A 23,386-nucleotide genomic window follows, 5' to 3' on the forward strand; every position below is an offset into this window, starting at 1 on the left:
TAGGATAGTGTCACTAATAAAATTGGAATCCTTCCATGGTATTCAGGATCCTGATAAAAAAATCTTTCCTCTATCTCTAGCAGATCTGGGCTCTGTGTGAAAGCAGCAGTGCTATTAATATATATTATTTTGATATGGCAAGATCATTCTATCAGAATTCAAATAATCTATCCAACAAGATATTCTTGAGGTTTGAGATCTTTCTCTCTCTTTTTTTCCCACGTTTCATGAGTCTCTGAAGCTTTCCGGATTCCTCTGAAACTATAGAGTATTTAAGCTTGGTAGGAGTATTATTTGGCTCTCCTCTTCAAAGTCAAGTTCATACCTTTCTAATCTGATAGAATGGTAAACATAAATAAGATTTCCCCTTTTTATTTTGTTCTCTTCTGCTTTCAGTGGAGTAGGTATATAGGAAGTAACATTAATTGTTTTAGATGGAGTGTAATAATAGGAAGAATGAAAAAATTTCACTGGGAGAGCTAGCTTTATGGTCAGGAAAGCTACATTGCCAGTCACCCTGTTCAGAGAGCCTGGAAGGCCCACTAGAACCATGGTTCTTAACCAGTAGTGTATATCAGAACCTGCTGGAAAAGGTTTTTAAAAGATACCTGCCCAAGCTCTGGGAGTGGGGGCTAGGGACACTTATTTGGAAAAGAACCACAGGTGATTGATTGCATACCTCTGACAAAGAGCAGGAGCACATGGAGAAAGAACTCATCCTTTCTACTGAGAGCCTTTCTAACATTAAGACTGTTATCAGTACAGAAGCAAGAGGCTGCACCTCAGAAAGAACACCTTCTGACCTGACTCCTGACTTCAGCACTGTGCCACAGCTATAATCTAAGTTCCCCTTTCTTCAGGGATCCTTAGTCACAGAGCCCACTTTCTCTGCCTCTGAACTCCATACACTTTCTCTTTATTATTATTGCTTTAAGAGTTCCTTGAGCTTATGCTTAGAGAAAGGAATTCAGATTTCACTTACAACAAGTACACATTATACTCCAAAGGCGAACTATATAAATTATGAATTTTGCAAAGTTGCCTTTGGTTTGATTTTTGCTTCCTGAGAATCCTTATCCAACCAGGAACTGGAAAATTAAAGGTAAATATTTCTTATTGTGGCAAAATATGCTTATATGTAACAAAAAATTTACCATTTAATCATTTTTAAGTTCTGTGGCATTAAGTAATTTTTACATACTTATATGGTTAATGCTCCAATATGAAATAAAGGATAAGTTTACAATCTTACAAAACTCTTAAAAGGAGATGAAAGTGAAATTCTCTTTCTTGAGACAGAGAACAGGGAACTTCAGAAGGTCTTCAATGAATTTCCAGAATCAAATGCCTTTCATATTTTACTTAACTTTTGTCATCTCTCTGCTTGAATCATGGGTACATATAAACTTTGCTGTCGAGGTGAGAAGGCATTATCATTGCTTTAAGAGCAAATTCTTACTAGGTGCCTGGCAGTTGCTGAATATTCACAGTACAAAGTAAAACAACAACAGCAGTCATTTGTCCTCCAGGAATTTCTAGTCAATCACGGAAGTAAAAGTAAATCATTTATAAGGGCTATAAAGAGGCATATACAGGGTCCTGTACTACCCAAAGGAGAGAGAGAGATAGAAAGACATACAGTTGGAGGGGGTTTCCAAGAAAGCTTTCTGGAGGGGGTAATGCTTCAGCCAGGTTTGAAGGATGACAAGATATAACCCAGCAAAGAAGTGGGACCCTGAGATGTGAAGTAAGGAATGACTGCTGTGTGGTCTTTGCATTCGGTATCAGGCCTCCTCTGTCTGTTGCAGCCATCTCAGTTTATTGTTTCATTTTATAGCTGGTATCAGATCTGAAGGAAGAAAATTCTTTGCTGAAGCAGGAAAAAGAGGCCCTCAATCATCTTATTGTGGAGCAGGCTAAGGAGATGACAGGTAAGACTCACATGGGCCCAACCTACTGCTCTCCAGCCAACCCCAGACCAAAGGTTTATAAGTTACAACTTTGCTTAGGACTTAAATATTTCTAAAAGTTGAGGCTTTCATCAGTAAATTTTCAGAGTTCCAGGAGGCAAGCACTCTAAATATTTGGTTGAATTAGTTGGTAAACTTGTAAATCTGATCTTTCTATAGTACAGTGTGAATTCTTCTTTAGTCAATATTGTATATAACTTAAAAAAGTTAATTGTTCTGTAGGTATATGATTTGTCAGTTATGGTTTGTAGGAGTCCTGTTGATTTAGGACAAATTCTTGAATTAATACATAAATGTATATGAGTAAATATATCTTGTGTATTATTTATTTTGCTACAACAATGAGTATTATTTCTCTAAGATCAACCACTCTTTGCCACCTTAAAAAAAAAAAAAAAAGACACGCTAGATGGGGAAATTTATTTTATTTGCTCCTGGTAAGATCAATTAAAATGATGAAAATTTGCAAGGAATCCACATATACATAAGCATAGGATAAGAAGATATATATCTAAACTATAGTGATTGGTGCTAGTGATGGATTAGAATCAACAGGTTGTAACTTTTGATATGGTATTCAAAAAAGGAGTAAAAATTTTCTGAAGTTTTGGGATAATTTATCAAAATAATAATGTTATTAGTAATGAGGAAATTGAGGGAAATAAGTCTCTGTTTATAAGTCAAATTAATCAGATCAGTTGTTAGACTGTAAAAATTTGGATATCAGCTAGGATTTCCAGATAGAGACAGTATAAAAATCCCCTGCCTCCCAATAAAAGGAATACTATAGAGTAAAAAGAAGAAAATATGAAATTAAGTCTTATAGAATGACCATGTGTAAGGGATAAGCAAAGAAAATGAGCCAGAAAAGCAAATTAAGAGGGAAGGAGAGAATAGTCATGGAAAATATGGAAAAAAACACTACATTAGGATGCAGAATGGAATGGGAAAAGCCAGAATGATGAGACTTCTTCTAGGATAGTAGAAAATGTTATTTGATACAGAATGATAAAAACAAGGAAAATAATGATGGATTTGCCTAGGGAGAATTTGTTGATAGCCTTGGGCAGCTTCCGCAAACTGGTGAGAATAAAAGGCAATGTGTAGAATGTTACAGAGAAAACAGTCTTTCATTCATTTATTTACATATTATTAAAGCCCTAGAATAGGGAGATGCTGGTGGGTACCAGGAGGCAGTTGTGACAAGACACTTGGCAACCTTGCCCTCATGGAGCTGATGGAGAAAGAAATGATGAAGCAGTAGAAGCAGGCAGGGCCGATTAGGAGTTCGCCACAAAATAGGAGGGTAAAATGGGCCATAGTGGTAGGAAGCTTAATATTTATAAATGTGGCTGGGTCAGCTTATTGAGATTAAACACACAGCTGTGATTTAAGGCTTTTTTGCTTTGCTTGATGTGCACTCAGAGGCTAATCTCCAATATCCAGATGATGTCCTATCTAAGTACCATCCAGTGGCTGTAGAGAGAGTAGGCAAGTAAATGGAAAGGTCAGGTTCCCCTGCAGCACAGAGGGGAAGTCACAGCACAGACGACCAGCTTGGGGTCCTTCCTGTTTGGAATCAAGGGAATACTAGGACAGTGAGGGAGTTCACAGTGTTGGAAAATTATAAGATAGAACCGGGGCACTGAGATGAGTGGAAAGACTATGTAGAGCAGGACAGCTAGGTCCACTGAGAAGTCGCCGTTCCCTCAGAGACGTGAGGAGTGTCACTGGCTTGTTAACAGAGTACACTAATTCAGACAAAAGAATTTTATGAGTAACCTGAAACAGAATACTTCTGGAATGAAAAATATATTATAAATATATTTAATATAAATATATTTATAGAATATTATATTTAAAGAATATATTTAAATATATAAATATATTCTTTAGTTACTAGGTGATAACTAGTGGAAGTTTATCAAGGATGTGCTATAACCAGTGAAAGAACTAGTTCTGTAGTACATGGGAGAACTCATTAAAGGATTGTTGGAATTAATACAGTGTTTTATTTTTTGGTCATGATATTTTCTCTTTCCCTGCCTCTTCTAAGATACTCTTCAGAGATCATAGTGGCCCTAAAAGTAGAACCCTTTGCAGAGAAACTAGAAGTCAAGGTCCATGTTTGTATTCTTGCATTCTTTTTTTTTTTTGTCTTTTTGCTATTTCTTTGGGCTGCTCCCACAGCATATGGAGGTTCCCAGGCTAGGGGTTGAATCGGAGCTGTAGCCACCGGCCTACGCCAGAGCCACAGCAACGCAGGATCCGAGCCGCATCTGCAACCTACACCACACAGCTCACGGCAACACTGGATCCTTAACCCACTGAGCAAGGGCAGGGACCGAACCCGCAACCTCATGGTTCCTAGTCGGATTCGTTAACCACTGCGCCACGACGGGAACTCCCCTGTATTCTTGCATTCTGTGGAGCCATCTTTGGTATGCTCTTCCCTCTTTCAGAGACTATGGAGAAGAAGTTAGTAGAAGAAACAAAACAACTGGAACTAGATCTTAATGATGAAAGGCTGAGATATCAGAACCTTCTGAATGAGTTCAGTCGCTTAGAAGAACGATATGATGACCTTAAGGAAGAGATGACCCTGATGGTGGTGAGTCACTTTTACTTTTTTTTTTTGTCTTTTCTAGGGCCGCAACCGGGGCATATGGAGGTTCCCACGCTAGGGGTCTAATCGGAGCTGTAGCCGCTGGCCTACACCACAGCCACAGCAGCACGGGATCCAAGCCGCATCTGCAACCTACACCACAGCTCACAGCAACACCAGATCCTTAACCCACTGAGCGAGGCCAGGGATCGAACCCGAATCCTCATGGTTCGTAGTTGGGTTCGTTAAGCACTGCGCCACAATGGGAACACATACTTTTTTTTTTTTTAATGAAAATTTTAAACATATACAACACTAGGTAGAATAGCAGAATGAACCCCCATGTGATTCATGTATCCATCACTCAATTCCAAAATAGTCAATATGCTTCTGTTCCCTTTTGTCTCTCCATCCCACCCCATCCAGTGGGTCATATTGTTTTAAAGCATATCCCAAAAATCATACCACTTTATTCATAAACATTTTGTAAAGTCAAACAGTTTGAAGACTGGACTATAAGATAGTCAAAAGTCAACGTTGCTGAACTTTGTTTTATGTATTGAATGGCAATGTAAATTTTGCCTATAAAACAAATGTTTTATATAGTAAAGTATTTCTCTACTAGTTTTTATATTTCAAAGACATTCCTAGAAAAATAAAATTTGGCCCCTATTTGTAATAAATTATCTTATCTATTTCAAGTATACTTTTGCATCTGCAAAATGCTTTTTGTACTTTTAATAGTTCTGCACATCCTTCCTGTTCTACTTCTCCTGCTATCAGGAAACAGAGAGTTCCCCAGCAATCTTGTTCTTCCAACTACTGGCCTTAAACATATCCTAATGACACAAATGGCCAAAAATGCCCTGAAATATGTGTTTTTAAGCAGAAAATAATTTGGAGGGGAGTGGCCAAGATGCAGAATAGGAAGATCCTGAGTTCAGCTCCTCCCATGGGCAACCAAAATTACAGCTATTTACAAAGCAATATATAAGAGTGACCTAAAGACGAGTGGAAACTACTTTGCACAACTAGAGATATAAAAAAAGGTACCACAACAATATAGGTAGGAAGAGTGGAGACATAGGATAATCAAGATCCACACCTCAGGTAGGTGACCCATAAACCAGAGGATAAACATAATTGCAGAGGTTCTCTGCAAGGAACGAGGGTTCCATGTCCCACATCAGGCTCCCCAGCCTGGAGTTCCTGCACCAGGAATATGAGTCCCCAGATGTCTGGTTTTGAAGGCAGTGGGGCCTTGTGTACAGAGAGATCTAGGAAACAGAAACTCCACTCTTAAAGGCCTCATACAAATCTCACACATTCTAAGATCCAGTGCAGAGGCCATAATTTGAAAGGAGCCTGGTTCAAACCCACTGGCTAATCTTGCAGAGCCTTCCAGAGGGTACGAAGCCACTGGAGCTCATCCTGGGGACACAGACACTACTGCAACCATTTCGGGGAGCTCTAGCCATGAGGACACTGCTGCTGACAAGCACCTTTTTGGAGTCCTTCCTCTAGCCTCTAAGTGCCAGAGTCTTACCAGCTCATAAGTGGGCTAGCACAAGCCCCAGGTCCTTTTGAGCACCCCTATCAAGCCACCCTGGGAACTGACCACCCATCAGGATGCTGGGACCAGCCTTGAAATACACCCCAGGTCATGTTGCCTGTCACACCAGAACCTAAACCCACTCACCAGCTGGCTGGCCATCACTGCACGAGACAGGAGCTGGCAGCCAAGCAGGCTGAGGGCCAGCCCAACCTACCAGTACATCCAAGTAGTCATCCTTTCCACAAGAGAAGGGCCCCTGCACCCCACATAGGGGGCAGCCCTAGATCATTTAGATCTGGTGACCAAAAAGAATGGACCTATAGTCTGTCTCCATTATAAGGCCACTTCTCCAAGGTCGGGAACTGTAAACAACCTACCTAATACATAGGAAGAAACACAAATAATAGGCAATATGAGGAAATAGAAGAATAGATTGCAGACATAGGAACAAGACAGAGCCCTCAAAGAAGAGCTAAATGAAATGGAGATACTCAGTCTACCCAAAAAAGAGTTTGAGGTAATGATCATAAGATGCTCTATAGGAAGATCCCATTGTGGCACAGCAGAAATGAATCTGACTAGGAACCATGAGGTTGCGGGTTTGATCCTCGGTCTTGCTTAGTGGGTTAAGGATCTGGTGTTGCCATGAGCTGTGGTATAGGTTGCAGATGCGGCTCTGATCTGGCATTGCTGTGGCTCTGGCCTAGGCCAGTATCTGTAGCTCCAATTAGATCCCTAGCCTAGGAACCTCCACAGGCCATGGGTGCGGCCCTAAAAAGAAAAAAGAACAAAAAAAAGATGCTCAATGAACTTAGAAGAAAGGATGAACACAGTAAGAAGCTTAGCAGAATTAGAAGATATAAAGAAGAACCAAACAGAGCAGAAGAATACATTAACTGAAATAAAAAATGTACTGGAAGGAATCAAAAACAGCTTATATGATACAGAGGAATGGATTAGTGAACTGGAAGACAGAGTACTGGAAATAACCAATTTAGAACATCTAAAAGAAGAATTTTTAAAAAATGAGGGCAGATTAAGATAGACCTCTGGGACAACGTCAGTCATAATAACATTCACATTGTAGGAGTCTCAGAAGGGGAAGAGAAAGAGAAAAGGTCAGGGAACGTATTTGAAGAAATAATAGCTGAAAACGTCTCTGACTAAGGAAGCAGACATCCAGGTCCAGGATGTACAGAGAGTTCCAATCAAGGTCACCCCAATGATCCACAGCCCAATGAGGTCCATACACCTTTAATTATAAGGCACATTGTAATTAAAATGGTAAAAATTAAAGAGGATAAAAACCAACTATAATGGAAAAAATAAAAATCATTAAAAAAAAAGAAACAAGGAGTTCCCGTTGTGGTGCAGCAGAAATGAATCCGACTAGGAACCATGAGGTTACAGGTTCGATCCCTGGCCTTGCTCAGTGGGTTAAGGATCTGGTGTTGCCATGAACTGTGGTGTAGTTCACAGATGCAGCTCAGATCTGACATTGCTGTGGCTGTGGCATAGGCCAGCCTCTGTAGCTCCAATTGGAACCTCCATATGCCACAGGTGCAGCCCTAAAAAGCAAAAAAAAAAAAAAAAAAGAAAAGAAAGAAAGAAACAACAAACAAACAAAACAAACACACACACAAATCCTATAGGTAAAAAGTTAGAATAATACACTCTAGACTATTGATAGTGGTTCTAAGAGGCAGGAATATAAGTTCACTTGCTACATTATAATCTTTCTGTAATGATTAATTATATAATTTTATATTTCTAAAATAAAAAATAAAATAACTTAAAAAATAATTTTTTATTAAATAAAAATATTTAATAAAAAAAGATAAGGAGTTCCCATCATGGCTCAGTGGTGACATGAGCCATGAGGATGCAGATTCGATCTCTGGTTTTGAACAGTGGGTTAAGGATCCAGCCTTGCCATGGGCTGTGGTGTAATTTGGTGGCTACAGCTCTGAATTAGCCTCTAGCCTGGGAACTTCCATATGCTGTGGGTGTGGCCCTAAAAAGCAAAAAAACAACAACAAAAATAGAGAAATATAAAAGCAGCAAGAGAAAAGCAACCATAAGTTGACTTTTCAGCAGCAACTGCAGACCAGAAAGAAGTGGCAGGATATATTCAAAGTGATAAAAGGAATAAATCTACATCAAGAATGTTCCACCCAGCAAAGCTATCATTCAGATTTGAAGGAAAGATAAAAAGAGTTTTATAGACAGGCAAAAGCTAAAGAATTCAGGACCATTAAACCAGCTTTACAAGAAATGTTAAAAGGACTTCTCTAAGCAGAAAAGGCCACAACTAGAAATGTGAAAATTATGAAAGGAAAAATATTATTGACAAAGGTAAACATACAGTATTGGTAATAGATCAACCATGTGTAAAGCTAATAGAAAGGTTAAAAGACAAAACTTGTAAAATGATCTGTAGCCACAGGAAGTAGTTAAGGGATACACAAAGCAAAAAGATATATGATGGCAAAGACATTGATTATGGGAGGGGAAACTAAAAATGTGTGGTTGTTACAATGCATTTGAATTTGGGAGCATTATTTTTAAATAATGATTGTATATAATTGAACCTTACTTGTTTATATGAACTTCATTGTAACTACAAACATATAAAAGATACACACCTGAACACACGTACATATGTACACACACACACACACGCAAAGCAAGTAATCTAAACATAACACTAAAGGTAGTCATCACATCATGAGGGAAGAAAGCAAAAGAAGAAAGGAACAAAAAAGAACTGCAACAACCAGAAAACAACTAACAGAATGGCAAAAAGTACATAAATAACTATATATAACTCTAAATAACTACTTTAAATATAAATAGACTGAGTGTTATAATCGAAAGTTACAGAGTGGCAGAATGGATAATAGAAACAAGACATAGATACATATATATATATATATAGAGAGAGAGAGATATGTATATATCTCTCTATATATATCTGCAAGAGACTCACTTCCATTCTAAAGACACACTCAGACTGAAAGTGGGGGCGATAGAAAAAGGCATTCCATGGAAATGGAAAGAGAGGTAGGGTGTCAGGAGTCAGACAAAATAGACTTTAAGACAATGACTATAACAAGAGACAAAAGGATATTACATAATGACAAAAGGATCAATCCAAATTTAGATGTAACAGTTGTAAATGTATGTTCACTCAACATAGGAGCATTATAGGAGCACCTGAATACATATAGCAAGTATTAACAAACATGTAAAGGGAGAGATTGACAGTAACAACTTGAAAAGTCCAAAGGGGACTTTGCTAATAATCGCAGATGACTTTTGTGTGAGTATTTGGTTTTGTGACTGTGCTTGTCATGCCCTCCTGGTGCTTCTTTTTCTTTCTTGGAGGCGCTCAGGTGGCCCTTTTATAAGGGTTTGCTAAGATGTGGAACAGATTGTTTGGGCATGAGAACATTTTATCAGTGATTGAGGATTAGAATCGAGTTAAGGTAGATCGTGTCTAAACTGTGCTTAGTTGAATTATTGAATTATCTTGTGTTAAGTATAACCAGCTTATTTGTCTTGCAGAATGTGCCCAAGCCTGGACACAAGAGAACAGATTCCACTCATAGCAGCAATGAGTCTGAATACACCTTTAGCTCTGAAATTGCAGAAACTGAAGACATTCCATCGAGGACAGAGGTACGTTTTAGATAACTATCAATAAAAGTTAGATGTGCCCATGTCATTATTAACAGAGAACATTTCCATTGCAGAGAGGACCCCATTTGTCCATAAATGTAATAGTTGTTTAATACTATTTATTCTTTTTAAGTGACTTAAAGGTACATAATTATCTGTGTACACACATATTTACTGCATATATTTTTTGTCAATAAAACAATCTAATTTTGTTTTATTTTATATTTGCTTTTTATGGCCACACCCGCAGCATATAGAAGTTCCCGTGCTAGAGCTCAAATGGGAGCCGATAGTGGCTTATTCCACAACCGCAGCAATGCCAGATCCAAGCTGCATCTGTGACCTTCACCACAGCTTACTACAATGCTTGATCCTTAACCCACTAAGCATGGCCAGGGATCGTACCCACATCCTCATGGATACTAATTGTGTTCATAACCCGCTGAGCCACAATGGGAACTCCCTTAATTTTAATTTTTAATGTAACTTTGAGGACCAGATTTTCCCTTTTGTAATTCCCTTGTACACCTTCACATATTCTATGTGCAAAAAAAAAAAAAAAAAAAAAGCCTGTTGTGAATTTATTTTAGACTGAGATAAATTATTTTAAAAGTAAGTCCTTTTGTCCTACAGTATTATAAATACCAATGCAGAACTGCCACCTATTTGATGACAGTTCATACCAATGTAATTCTGTCCCACAAAAATGCATGGAAAAGCAGCTTGTAAATCTGACTTTTTTGTTACATGGTATGAAATAGAAATGACATATTACTGTACCTCCAAGAATACAGTGGCTTTAAGTTTGACTGTTCTCAAACCAATTCTCAGATCTTCTTTTCAAATATTATATTAGTTTCTATAATGGGTAATTCAGGACAACTCTTCTATTTTTATGTCATATTCTGAGAAAACAGCCAAGTCAGAAAAAGACTGCTTCTGGCAGAGCAGCTGAAGAAAATGGAATGACTCTTTCCTTTCTCCTCTTAGTTCTACTTAGGAATGAGAAGTTTCTCCATCTCATTCTGTTCATTTTAAAGAAAAGTGTCATATAGTTGTAATGTCTTGTAATTGGAATCATACATGTAAGAGGGCTCACAGCTTGTAAGTGGCAAAGCCAGTATTCTGAGGCCTATTTAGAGCTCCACACTTTGCCTCCTCCCCCTCAAGGCTTCTACACAATTCTCCAATTCTATTTCTGTCTACAGTTAACAGTAGGCTGGGGACCATTGATACAGCAGTATGGTCAGTAGGTAGCAGGACAGAGGTTGTTTAGCTTATCTATTACTGTGCAACAAACCATTGCTAAACTTTAGTGATTTCAAACTACAGCAGTTTATTATTGCTCACAGTCTTTGGTGTTGGTTGGGGTATCTTCCTGCTTTCAGTTGGTGTGTGAGGTTCTCTTCTTTGGGTCTCTCCATATGACTTTTCCTTCCATGTGAGTGGGTTCTATATTGCAAGGGCAAAAGATGTCAGACCTGTTAGGACTGGGCCCAGAACTGGCACAGTGTCAATTCTGCTACTGTCACAGCAAGTTACCAAGGCTATTCTAGATTCAGGAGAGGAGAACAGATTCCATCTCTTAGTAGGAGGAAAGAATCCTTAGGAGGAATTGTTGGTGGCCATCTTTGGAGACTACCACAAAGTTAGACTTTGAAGATTTCAAAATCACAGCTTCTGAGCCCCTAGTGGATATGAAGGTTTTAGGGTTGCATCGTCTTTGTCTTCATGGAAGTACTCACCCCCACAAGTCAGAGAGAAGTGTACTTATAGACTGTCTATTTTAATAACACCACTTGAGCATCTCCTACATGGGAAGGGGAAAGCCAGGACAAAAGGATGTGTTTGCTGCAAATTATTCTGTTTTAAACCAAAAGAGGCCTCTTGTTGGTAGTTTTGATTGAGCACATTACATTTTTAAACTCAAAAACTCTTATATTATTTACCTTATATTTTACTAATAATGGTTTTTGTCAGGGTGTCTATTCTTTTTGCGTTTTCTCCAGATTCTTACAGATTTGAGGGGGCGGGGGCAGTAACCTTTTTGTCTCACTTGCTTTCTGTCAAGACTTTTCTCAAGTTAAGAAAAATGAACCTTTCCACAGAAAAGAAACTCATGGACTTCGAGGCCAGACTTGTGGTTGCCAAGAGGGAGTGGGAGGGAATGGGATGGATCGGAATTTGGGGTTAATAGATGCAAATTATTGCATTTGGAATGGATAAGCAATGAGATCCTGCTATAAAGCACAGGGAACTATATCTACTAACTTGTGATGGAACATGATGGAGGATAATGTGAGAAAAAGTATTTATATATATATATATATATGTATGACTGGGTCACTTTGCTATATGTAGAAATTTGACAGAACACCCCAAATCAACTGTAATGGAAAAAATAAAAATCATTTAAAAAAAGAGATAGATGAGAGTAGGGTTTAAGACATTTTTCATCTTTTTTTGAATTATGAAATATGCCTTGTGTTCCAGAAATCACAATACTGTTTAGTGTCCATCACATGCCCTGACCACCAGCAGTAGGTCGTGTACCAGAAGTCTTATCTCAATAATGAGGAAAACTGTTGACTGAACAAGTCATGCTTGTTCCTTGTGACTAAGTGCATGCGTCTGAAATGTGGCTGGTTGTGGCTAGTTTTGGTTAGGAGTGCTGTCTTTACCATGTGGCAGACAACACTAACTCTCCTTGGGACCAAGTCCATAAGCTTAGCCTCAGTCTGTCTGTGCCTTAGTTTCCTTATCTGTGGAAGTTTTGGGTTTTTTTGTCTTTTTTTTTTTTGGCATTTCTTGGGCTGCTCCCGCGGCATATGGAGTTTCCCAGGCTAGGGGTCTAATCGGAGCTGTAGCCACCAGCCTATGCCAGAGCCACAGCAACGCAGGATCCGAACCGCATCTGCAACCTACACCACAGCTCACAGCAACGCCGGATCGTTAACCCACTGAGCAAGGGCAGGGATCGAACCCGCAACCTCATGGTTCCTAGTCAGATTCGTTAACTACTGCGCCACGACGGGAACTGCTTATCTGTGGAAGTTTTAATGCTGTTATCTTACTTTATGGTCATGTTTTGAAGATAAATGAGTTAATTTTTTATAAAACACTTGCAATAGTGTTTGATACATAGTAAGTGTTCAATAAATAAAGTTTTTCTCTCTAATAAACAGGCTTCCTGTGACCACCCTACAATTCTGAGTGGGTGTGGTCAGGATCAGAAAGGTGGAAATCTATACAGCTGGTAATAGAAAAATAGAGATTATCAGAAATGAGGTTGGGCAGGAGAGACATATCAGACATATAAGACTATGACTGTGCTTTATACTTTTTTAAAAAAATCTTTTTGGGGTAAAGTTCCCAAGCTAGGGGTTGAATTGGAGCTGCAGCTGCCAGCCTATGCCACAGCCACAGCAACACCAGATCTGAGCCATGTCTGCGTCCTACACTACAGCTCATGGTAATACCAGATCCTTAACCCACTGAACAGGGCCAGGGATCAAACCCACGTCCTCATGGATACTAGTTGAGTTTGTTACCGCTGAAACACAATGGGAACTCCAGTGTCCAATTACTTAAGACTTCCAGGTTTGCATTTCTTCCTGCAACTACCTCTGTAAAGGCCAAGCTTACAAATTGCCCCTTACAAACTAAAGGAAAACATTCAACTCCCATGTGTAGTATTCCCAAGTAGCTCTTTAAGAATCCAGTGTCAGGGGAGTTCCTGTCGTGGTGCAGTGGTTAACGAATCCGACTAGGAACTATGAGGTTTCGGGTTCAGTCCCTGCCCTTGCAGTGGGTTAATGATCTGGTGTTGCCGTGAGCTGTGGTGTAGGTTGCAGACGCGTCTCGGATCCTGCATTGCTGTGGCTCTGGCGTAGGCCAATGGCTACAGCTCCAATTTGACCGCTAGCCTGGGAACCTCCATATGCTGCGGGAGCGGTCCAAGAAATAGCAAAAAGACAAAAAAAAAAAAAAAGAATCCAGTGTCAGGAAAATAATAGAATCACTCATATTTAATTTTAATTTAAAATTAAAATTAATTTTTTTAAAAATTAAAGTAGATAGACTGTTTTGGAACACAGAATTTCAACCTCAGTCATGTGATAACAGCAAAATTTGATTTAAGGAAGGAAAAAAAAAAGAATTAACATTTCTCCAGTTTTGCCAGACCTGTGATTTGTTGTTCACAAGTCACAATGGTACATCCATCGCTCTTTCTCTCTGGAGAATCCACCTGCCAGCTCTGCTTGCTTTGCAGCTCTCCCATACTTCCAGCATCTTCATGGTCTGGGGTTATGTATTTTTGGAACCGTTGCTTCTCCCTGCTGTGTCACACAGCTTTCCTGGTCATTGACTAATTACCCCAGTTCTGCTCTTGAGCTTCTGCTCTTGAGCTTCCTTACACCTATCAAATCCAATGAGTGTCACCATAACTTTCTAAGCTATAGTTAGCAATAATTAAAGACTGATTGCCAGGCCTGTTATAGTAATCTTGTGAATAAATTCTGTTTTCCTCCTGATTTTCCTCAAATCAAGGACTGTCGTTATTTTTTAGATCAGTTTTAATACTTTACTTTCTTGGAGAAGCCCTGAATGACAAAGTCCTTACCAGGGGAGGAGGGAAAGCAAAACAAAACCCCAGATACCTCTCTGAGCCCAATGGCCCAATCTTCCTTCTTGCTCATGTGATTTAGAGAAAACAGTATCTCTCTAATTATACGTGTCATTAGGGATGAGAATGGGCACCATTTGGAGGACTCTTAAATAATTACTAATCATTGTTATGCCTCAAACAATTTTCCAATTGTCAGATGTTACATTTTTGTGTTCTTCCATCTCCTGTTTTAATATTCCTGTCTACAGAATTTTGTCTTTATGTAGAATAAGCTGATATCTAAAGAATTACCCCTCCCTATTTTATTATTTATTTATTTTGGCTTTTTAGGGCCGCATCCGCAGCACATGGAGGTTCCCAGGCTAGGGGTCCAATCTGAGCTAACCACTGGCCTACACCAGAGCCACAGCAATGCAAAATCTGAGCCACATCTGTGAACTACACCACAGCTCACAGCAATGCCAGATCTTTAACCCATCGAGTGAGGCCAGTGGTCAAACCTGCGTCCTCATGGATGCTAGTTGGGTTCGTTAACTGCTGAGCCACTATAGGAATTCCCTTCTCCCTCTTTTAATAAGAGATTCCTTATCAACAAAAATGTCCCATCAAGGCTAACAGGAATGATTCCCAAATGATGACATTTTAGATACAATGAATGAAATACTATGTTCAATCATAGGATGAAGGCTTATTTTAGAGCATGAAAAAAGGATTAAATATTTAAAAATTTCAGGGACACATATCATTAATAAATAAAAAACATTAAAATACATAAGATGGAATGCTAAAATATAAGTATTTATGGGATGTATAGAAGTGAGTTTTTATATGAATGAAATTTAGCAATAATTTCGTGTTCAGTTCTTTTCTACGAAGTTAGGACAGAGTGTTATCTCTGTTCTACTAAGTTAGGACATACTTTATGGTAAAGATCATATACCTAAACTTTTTATTAATCTGAGCATTATAAAAATGGACAGTTAGAAAAAGTCTAGGTCTAATTAGTTTGTAGATAAATGCCCCACTTCTTAGTTTAGTTGATTCTTCTTAGATGTTTTTTTTAAGAATTGAGTTAATACTGAACTAGACACTCTTAAGGATTCACAAAAGACCAAAGATTGCCAATGAATATAAAAATTATTCAACCTCAAAGGTATGTAAATTACAACAATAATGAAATACAACTATTGGTCTATCAGCTGAGCCAATTTTTAATTTATTTTTTAAAAAAATTTTAATTATAATTGATATAGTTAATTTCTGTCAATTCCTGATGTACAGCAAAGTGACCTGGTTTTATATATATATATATATATATATATATATATAAATATATATATATATATATATAAATATATATATATATACACATTCTTTTTCTCATATTATCCTTCATCGTGGTCCATCACAAGTGATCAGATATAGTTCCTTGGGCTATACAGCAGAATCTCATTGCTTATCCATTCCAAATGCAATAGTTTGCATCTACTAACCCCAATCTCCCAGTCCCTCCCACTCCCTTCCCTTCCCTCTTGGCAACCACAAGTCTGTTCTCCATGTCCATGATTTTGTTTCTTTTCAGTAGATAGGTTTGTTTGTGTCATGTATTAGATTCCAGATATAAGTGATATCATATGGTATTTGTCTTCTCCTTCTGACTTACTTCACTTAGTATGAGAATCTCTAGTTGCATCCATGTTGCGGCAAATGGCATTATTTTGTTCTTTTTTATGGCTGAGTAGTATTCCATTGTGTATATGTACTCTATCTTCTTAATCCATTTATCTGTCATTGGACATTTAGGTTATTTCCATGTCTTGGCTATTGTGAATAGTGCTGCAATGAACAGAGGGGTGCATGTATCTTTTTCAGTGAATGCTGGATTGTATAGTAGTTCTATGTATGTTGGATTGCTGGATTGTATGGTAGTTCTATATATGTTGTTTTCTGAGGTTCCTCCATGCTGTTTTCCATAGTGGTTGTACCAATTTACATTCCCACCAATAGAATAGGAGGATTCCCTTTTCTCCACACCCTCTCTAACATTTGTTTTTTGTATACTTACTTAATAATGATGGCCATTCTGACTGGTAGTTTTGATTTGCATTTCTCTAATAAGTAGTAAAGCTTTTTTTTTTTAAGACTGCCCCATGGCATCTGGAGTTCCCAGGCCAGGGATCAGATCTGAGCTACAGTTGCAACCTAAGCTGCAGATGTGGCAATGCTGGATCCTTAACCCACTGTGCTGGGCTGGGGATTGAACCTGCATCCCAGTGCTCCCAAGATACTGTCAATCCTGTTGTGCCACAGCAGGAACTCCCACTAAGCTTTTTTTAAAAAAATTTTTTAAGGATAAAGTTGATTTTTACAATATTATATTAGCTTCAGGTTTATAGCAAAGTAAATCATCTATACATATACATATATCCACTCTTTTTCCCCCAATATAAGTTTATCATAGAACATTGAGTAGACCTCCCTGTACTATTTAGTAGGTCCTTGTTAGTTATCTGTTCCATATGTAGTAGTGTGTATGTGCCAGTCCCATCCTCCCATTTTTGCTTAGCTTTAATTCGTATGTCTTTATACTATCACTGTGATTCTGTTTTTAGAACTTTTTCATGTACCTTTAAGTGCTACTAGGTCATCTTTTGGTTTATTAAGGGCAATGTATATTTTGGTTTTTTAGTTTTTTCTCTGATCTCAACATATTTATTCTAGCATTTCACCTTTTCAAAAATGATTTTTCCTATTTATGAAAGTAGTGCATGTTCATCGTAAACTATTTATTTATTTGTTTATTGTCTCTTTTTGCCTCTTTAGGGCTGCACTTGTGGCATATGGAGGTTCTGAGGTTAGAGGTCAAGTAGGAGCTGTAGCCACTGGCCTACACCACAGCTCACGGCAACGCCTTATCCTTACCCACTGAGTGAGGCCAGGGATTGAACCTACATCCTCATGGATGCTAGTTGGGTTCGTTAACCACTGAGCCAGGACAGGAACTCCTGTAAATAATTTAAATATAGAAATGTATTAAGTAGGAAATGCAACTTTCCCGTGGTGCCGCCCATTCCCTAAGATGGCTTTGGTGGCCTTCTAGATTTTCATGTGTCATGTACTTGGTGTATTTAAAAGTCATATGTATTGGGGTTTTTTTAAACAAAAATAAGATCATAATATAGATACTATCCTGCAACTTATGTATTTCACTTAATACTTTTATCTAGAACATGTTTATCTACTCATGTAGATCCACTTCATTCTTTTTAACAGCTACAAAATATTTCATAGTTTGGCTATATCATAATTTATTTAAGCAACTCTCCTATTGACTGACATTAGGGTTCTTTTCAGTGTTTTTGCAATTACAAAAAATACTGCATTGAACATCTTTTCCCATATGTTTTTGTGTAGTTGTGTAAGTATTTCTGTAGGATTAATTCTTAAACATAGATTTCTAGTTTAAGGATATACACACTTAAATATTACCCAGCTGCCCCAGGGATTCTCAAGCCCATGTGTCACCTCAGCTTGGTTAAATCAGAATTTCAAGTGGGACAGGTGAGGTCTAGGCAGCAGTATATTTTCAGGCTATCCAGAAATAATCATTATAATGTGTAGCCAGGGTTGAGAACCACATGCCAGCTAATCTGACAGTCTGACTTGGGTTGACATGCCAGTGGATGGAAGTAGCTTCATATACTGGCCCAACTATGGTATTCTTGGTTCTCTTTCACAAGGACTATCTGCAGGCAAGACCATAACCTCAAAAAGTAAGTTCATATGGCAAATCCACGCTCTTTGGCAGGATACAGTGATAGGTAAAGTTTTGAGGTCAGGACAGTGTTTTAATATTCCTCAGGTTATACTGTTTAAGCAGGCAACTTTTACACTTGTTCACAGAACTAGTTTTGGCAGTTGACATTTAATTCTTAGTAAAAAAAATAATTATGTTCTATAAAGTGAGATTGTATTTTAAATTCTCTATTCTTCTGTGGCATCTTGAAGGGGCAGTTACCAGCCTGTATAATCTCTGATCCTCCATTTCTTCATTTTGTTCAATAGGGATAATAATAGTAGCTACCTTGAGAGTGGTACTGTGATAATTATATGGGATTGATGACATACGGGGGTATCTGGCATATGAGAGATGAAAAATAAATTTGATCTACTATTAAAAAATAAATAAATTTTAGTAAGAGCAGCTAACTTGTCCTTTTATTTATTTATTTATTGGTTTTTATTTTTTTATTTTATTTTATTTTTTTAGGGCTGTACCCACAGCATATGGAAGTTCCCGGGCTAAGGGTTGAATTGGAGCTACAGCTCACAGCTTATGGCACAACCACAGCAGCTCAGGATCCAAGCTGCATCTGAGACATACATCACAGCTCATGGCAACACTGGAATCTGACCCACTGAGCGAGGCCAGGAAACAAACCTGAATTCCTCATGGATACTAGTTGGGTTCTTTAACTGCTGAGCCATGACGGGAACTCCTAACTTGTCCTTTTTAAGGGCCTATTCATACTTCCACCAGTATCATATACGACACTGTTCCTAAAACACGGCCTTATTAATCTTTTCAGTTTTGCCACTTTGATAAGGGAAAAGTAGTACCTCAGTGTTGTTTAATTTGCATTTCTCCATTTACTAGCTGGTTGGACATGTTCTGTATTATCTGGCCATTTATATTTCTCCTATGTTTGCCTATTTTTCTGTTGCTCTGTTAATCATTTTTCTCATTGGCCTGTACATCTTCTGAGTTGTTTGACCGTCTTATGTTTTCCGGAGTTTAGGAGCCAAGTGAGAAGAAGGTGCCTCTGGATATGTCATTGTTCCTGAAGCTCCAGAAGCGCGTCACAGAGCTGGAGCAGGAGAAGCAGGTGATGCAGGATGAGCTGGACCGAAAGGAGGAGCAGGTGCTCCGAAGTAAGGCAAAGGTGCGTGATGTTTTCCCCCTCGAGGACCATGGCAGACTGAACTTGGAGACTGGAACTGTATATCCAGTGCTGTAGAGTATTCTTTAATGGGAAGTCAACCCAGAAGTGCTTTAACCAGACAGCATTTGGTTCAATTTCTGAGGGCTAAACTCTCAGCACTGTTTTTTGCAGAGCAAGGAAATATTCAAAGAACAAAAATGTGACAATTAAAATATAACTACTTATTTATAAAGTTTTTAACTTTGTGTTTTTCCCTAGGAAGAAGAAAGACCACAGATTAGAGGTGCAGAACTAGAATATGAGTCACTCAAGGTAAGGGGAAGTTTCTACCCACGACTTTGAAGGTATTGTTTTGGCAAGAAACCCACTCAGAGCATCTTTTTCTCAGAGGACATCCTTAAGGCCCTAGCTTAAGCCTTCTTCAGGCATTACTTCTGGCCTTGTATTGTTTCCTTTTAAACATTTTCATGTAAGCTAGAGTTCAGTCTAAGCAGAAGCAGGAGCAGTAGCTGCCCCTGGAGGCTGTAGAAGGTAATAAAGGGCGTGGATCCTGGTGTCAGACTGTGTGGATTCAAGCACTAGATCCCCCACTCTGTGGCTGTATGCAAGTTATATATCCTTTCTGTGCCTCAGTTTTCTCATCTGTAAAATAGGGATAATCATAATATTTGTTATAGAGAACTTTCATTAGGATTATATGAAACAATTCCTGTAAATTGCTTAGAACAGTGCCCGCACATATAAGTACCCAGCAGATATTGGTTGTTCTCATTATCTTCATCATTTTAAAATACAGACACTTTGTATATCAGTTTTAACTTTTAACAACAATCCTGAAAGTAAGCCTTTTAATTCTCATTTTATAGGTGAAGAAATTGACACTAAGAAGTATAAGTAACTTCCCCAAGATGACTCTACTAGAAACTGATAGGAACAGAATATGAACATCTCTGGCTCCAAATCCCTTGCTCTAACCATCAAAGCCACTGACACTGCATGTTTGTAGAGACAGACAGCTAGGTATTAGTCTGCAGAGTAGAAACATACTCTGACATATTTGTAAAAAATAGCTGGAGGAAGGGGGATGGAGGTGGAGAATGGTGTGTCTTACTAGTCAGGGAGGAGCTGCCCTGTGTGCCCAGGGCATTCGAACATGGGGAGAGGCACTGGTTAGGAGCATTATTAGTTCCTGAAATACAAAGCATGTTGTCTAACACAAGAAATGAAGCTTAAGGGAAAAAAAAAAGATCCCATCCCTTGATTTGGAGCAGAATGGGCCCCACCTGCCCCTTCCTTTGCTTTCCAAATCAAAGCTTTGAGCCCCTTGAAGTCTGAGCTATCAAGCTGTCAGCTATCAAGTCATCTCCAGCTTCAAAAGTTTCCTAGGTTATTATTTTTATTTATTAGTCTTGAATCTATTTTTCTCAGGTCCATTCTGCTTATATCAAAAAATTTTGGGGGGAGTTCCTGTCGTGGTGCAGTGGTTAACGAATCCGACTAGGTTGCGGGTTCGGTCCCTGCCCTTGCTCAGTGGGTTGATGATCCGGCGTTGCCGTGAGCTGTGATGTAGGTTGCAGACGCGGCTCAGATCCTGCATTGCTGTGGCTCTGGCGTGGGCCGATGGCTGCAGTTCTGATTAGACCCCTAGCCTGGGAACCTCCATATGCCCTGGGAGTGGCCCAAGAAATGGCAAAAAAAAGACAAAAAATAAAAAATAAAATAAAATAAAAAATTTTTTTGCTTTTTTCTGCTGTTGCAAATTATAGTCTAGAATAGCTGGAAAATTATGTTAAGTTTTATGATTATAACCAAACAAAGCTGAAGTTTAAAAAGTCCACAAAAAGGAATTCCCATCATGGCGCAGTGGAAACAAATCCAACTAGGAACCATGGGGTTGCCAGTTCGATCCCTGGCCTCGCTCAGTGGGTTAAGGATCCGGCATTGCTGTGAGCTGTGGTGTAGGTCGCAGATGTGGCTGTGATCTGGCGTTGCTGTGGCTGTGGTGTAGGCTGGTAGCTACAGCTCCAATTAGACCCCTAGCCTGGGAACCTCCATATGCCTCATGTGCGGCCCTAAAAAAAGGGACAGAAGACAAAAAAAAATTTTTTTTAAATAAAAATAAAAATAAATCCAGAAAAATAGCATAAGGAAACTCATTATTTTAAAGCTTTTATATATATTTGAGAATTCTTGGGGTTTTTCTAAACTGTCAGGACGTTTTATTTTGTTTTCAGTAATATTACTTCAAGTCTAGTCTTGAGATATTATTTCCTAATACTGTGATTTGGAATGTAATTTACTCACATCAATAAGACTGTATCCTCTATGGATTTGCCATTTCCCATGGTCCAGAGCTGCTGATTAGTGCTTCCTTTCCAAGCTGTATGGCATCTAGGTTTATACAGATAATGCCTATCTTCTACTCTGCCCAAACCCACAGTTCTTCGATCAGTTCCCTCCCCTGACAGTAGCTGAAATGCTTCCACCAATGTTTAATAAACATTTGATTACTAATACCTTGTATTTACCTTACAATTTGAGAAGTTCTTCTCATGCCATGTCTTATTTAGTCATTGTCATAACTTCTGAGATAAGTTTTTTGTCCCCCCCCTTTTTTTTAATGACTGCACCCTCAGCATATAGAAGTTCCCTGGCCAGGGATTGAATCCAAGCCTCAGCTGAGGCAACACCAGATCCTCTAGCTTACTGCGCCAGGCCAGGAATAGAACCAGCACCTCTGCAGAGACCCAAGCCACTGCAGTTGGATTCTTAACCCACTACACCATAGCAAGACCTCCTGTTTCCTTTTTTTTTTTCTTTTTGCACCTGCACCTGCAGCATATGTACGTTCCCAATCCAGGGGTCAAATTGGAGCTGCATCTGAGGCCTACACCACAGCTTACAGCAATGCTGAGTTCTTAACCCACTGAGCGAGGCCAGGGATTGAGCCCGCCCCCTCACAGAGACAGCCTGAGTCCTTAACCTACTGAGCCACAAGAGGAACTCCTTCTGTTTCCTTTTTAATGATGAATAAACTAGAGCTTAGAGTAGGTAAGAGATTTACTATCAATCGGTAAAGTCTAATCTTAGATCCAGATCTTGAGACAATTTTCTAAACACTCTAGATTCCTATCATTATTTGTTTGAAAAGTAATTTTTACCAAAAAAGCATAGTATTTGCTTTTAAAATACCCTAAAGGACCCTTTTACCCTTTCTAAGTTATGCCGTGAATAAATCTTTCGCTTCTCCAGTGAAAATACTACTTGGGTAATATTTATGTTTGTGGAAAAAGAAAAGGCTGGCAGCAAAGAGTCATCTCTGCTATTCTTTTTTTTTTTTTTTTTTCCGTGGCATGCAGTGGCCTGATGTGGTATCTCAATTCCCAGACCTGGAATTGAACCTAGGCTACAACAGTGAAAGCGCCAAGTCTTAACCACCAGACCACCAGGGAACTCCCATCTCTGTTATTCTTGCTCTCCAGTGCCTTTTAACCTCTTTGTCTAGAAGACCAAATCGTGATATGAGCCATATAAGACAAGAATCAGATGGGATGGGATGGGACAGGCCAGAGGAATGAGGGTAGCAATCTGATCTCCAGATCTTCTCCTCTGTCTGCCCCACACAAGGTGAACATTCTTTATAGTGTATTAAAAAAAAAAAAATGAAGCCCAGATCACAAAGTGTCTAAGTATTAGCTCAGTGTTTCTAAAAATCTGGTCCCTAGACCATTTGCATCAACATCACCTGGTAATTTGATGGAAATGCAGATTTATGGGCCTCACACAAAACCTGTTGAATCAGAAACCCTTGGGGTGGGGCCAAGCAGTTTGTCCTCCAAGTGATTGTGATGCACACTAAAGTTTGGGAAATACTACATCAGAGCTTAGGTATCAAAGTAAAGACATTTGTGTTTTCTCTTGCAGAAATGAACAATAAAAATCTGATTACCAGTTGGTCAGAGACTGGGGATAGGAAGGAACATTCATTTTCACATGAAAATG

General features: G+C 38.8%; 1 protein-coding gene across 8 annotated transcripts in view; it reads left to right on the forward strand.

Moving 5' to 3' along the window:
* Window positions 1–23,386, forward strand: part of MYO5A (myosin VA) — a 221,881-nt gene that overhangs the window by 154,538 nt on the left and 43,957 nt on the right. For all 8 annotated transcript variants that reach the window (XM_047766321.1, XM_047766319.1, XM_047766322.1 and 5 more), the window contains exons 23-27: window positions 1,838–1,931; window positions 4,433–4,581; window positions 9,698–9,811; window positions 19,241–19,384; window positions 19,643–19,696. In XM_047766321.1, the coding sequence (XP_047622277.1) occupies window positions 1,838–1,931; window positions 4,433–4,581; window positions 9,698–9,811; window positions 19,241–19,384; window positions 19,643–19,696 (555 nt within the window). The remainder of the gene's footprint in view (window positions 1–1,837; window positions 1,932–4,432; window positions 4,582–9,697; window positions 9,812–19,240; window positions 19,385–19,642; window positions 19,697–23,386) is intronic.

The sequence above is a fragment of the Phacochoerus africanus genome, chromosome 2, assembly GCF_016906955.1.
Source record: "Phacochoerus africanus isolate WHEZ1 chromosome 2, ROS_Pafr_v1, whole genome shotgun sequence".
NCBI classification, from domain to species: Eukaryota; Metazoa; Chordata; class Mammalia; order Artiodactyla; family Suidae; genus Phacochoerus; species Phacochoerus africanus.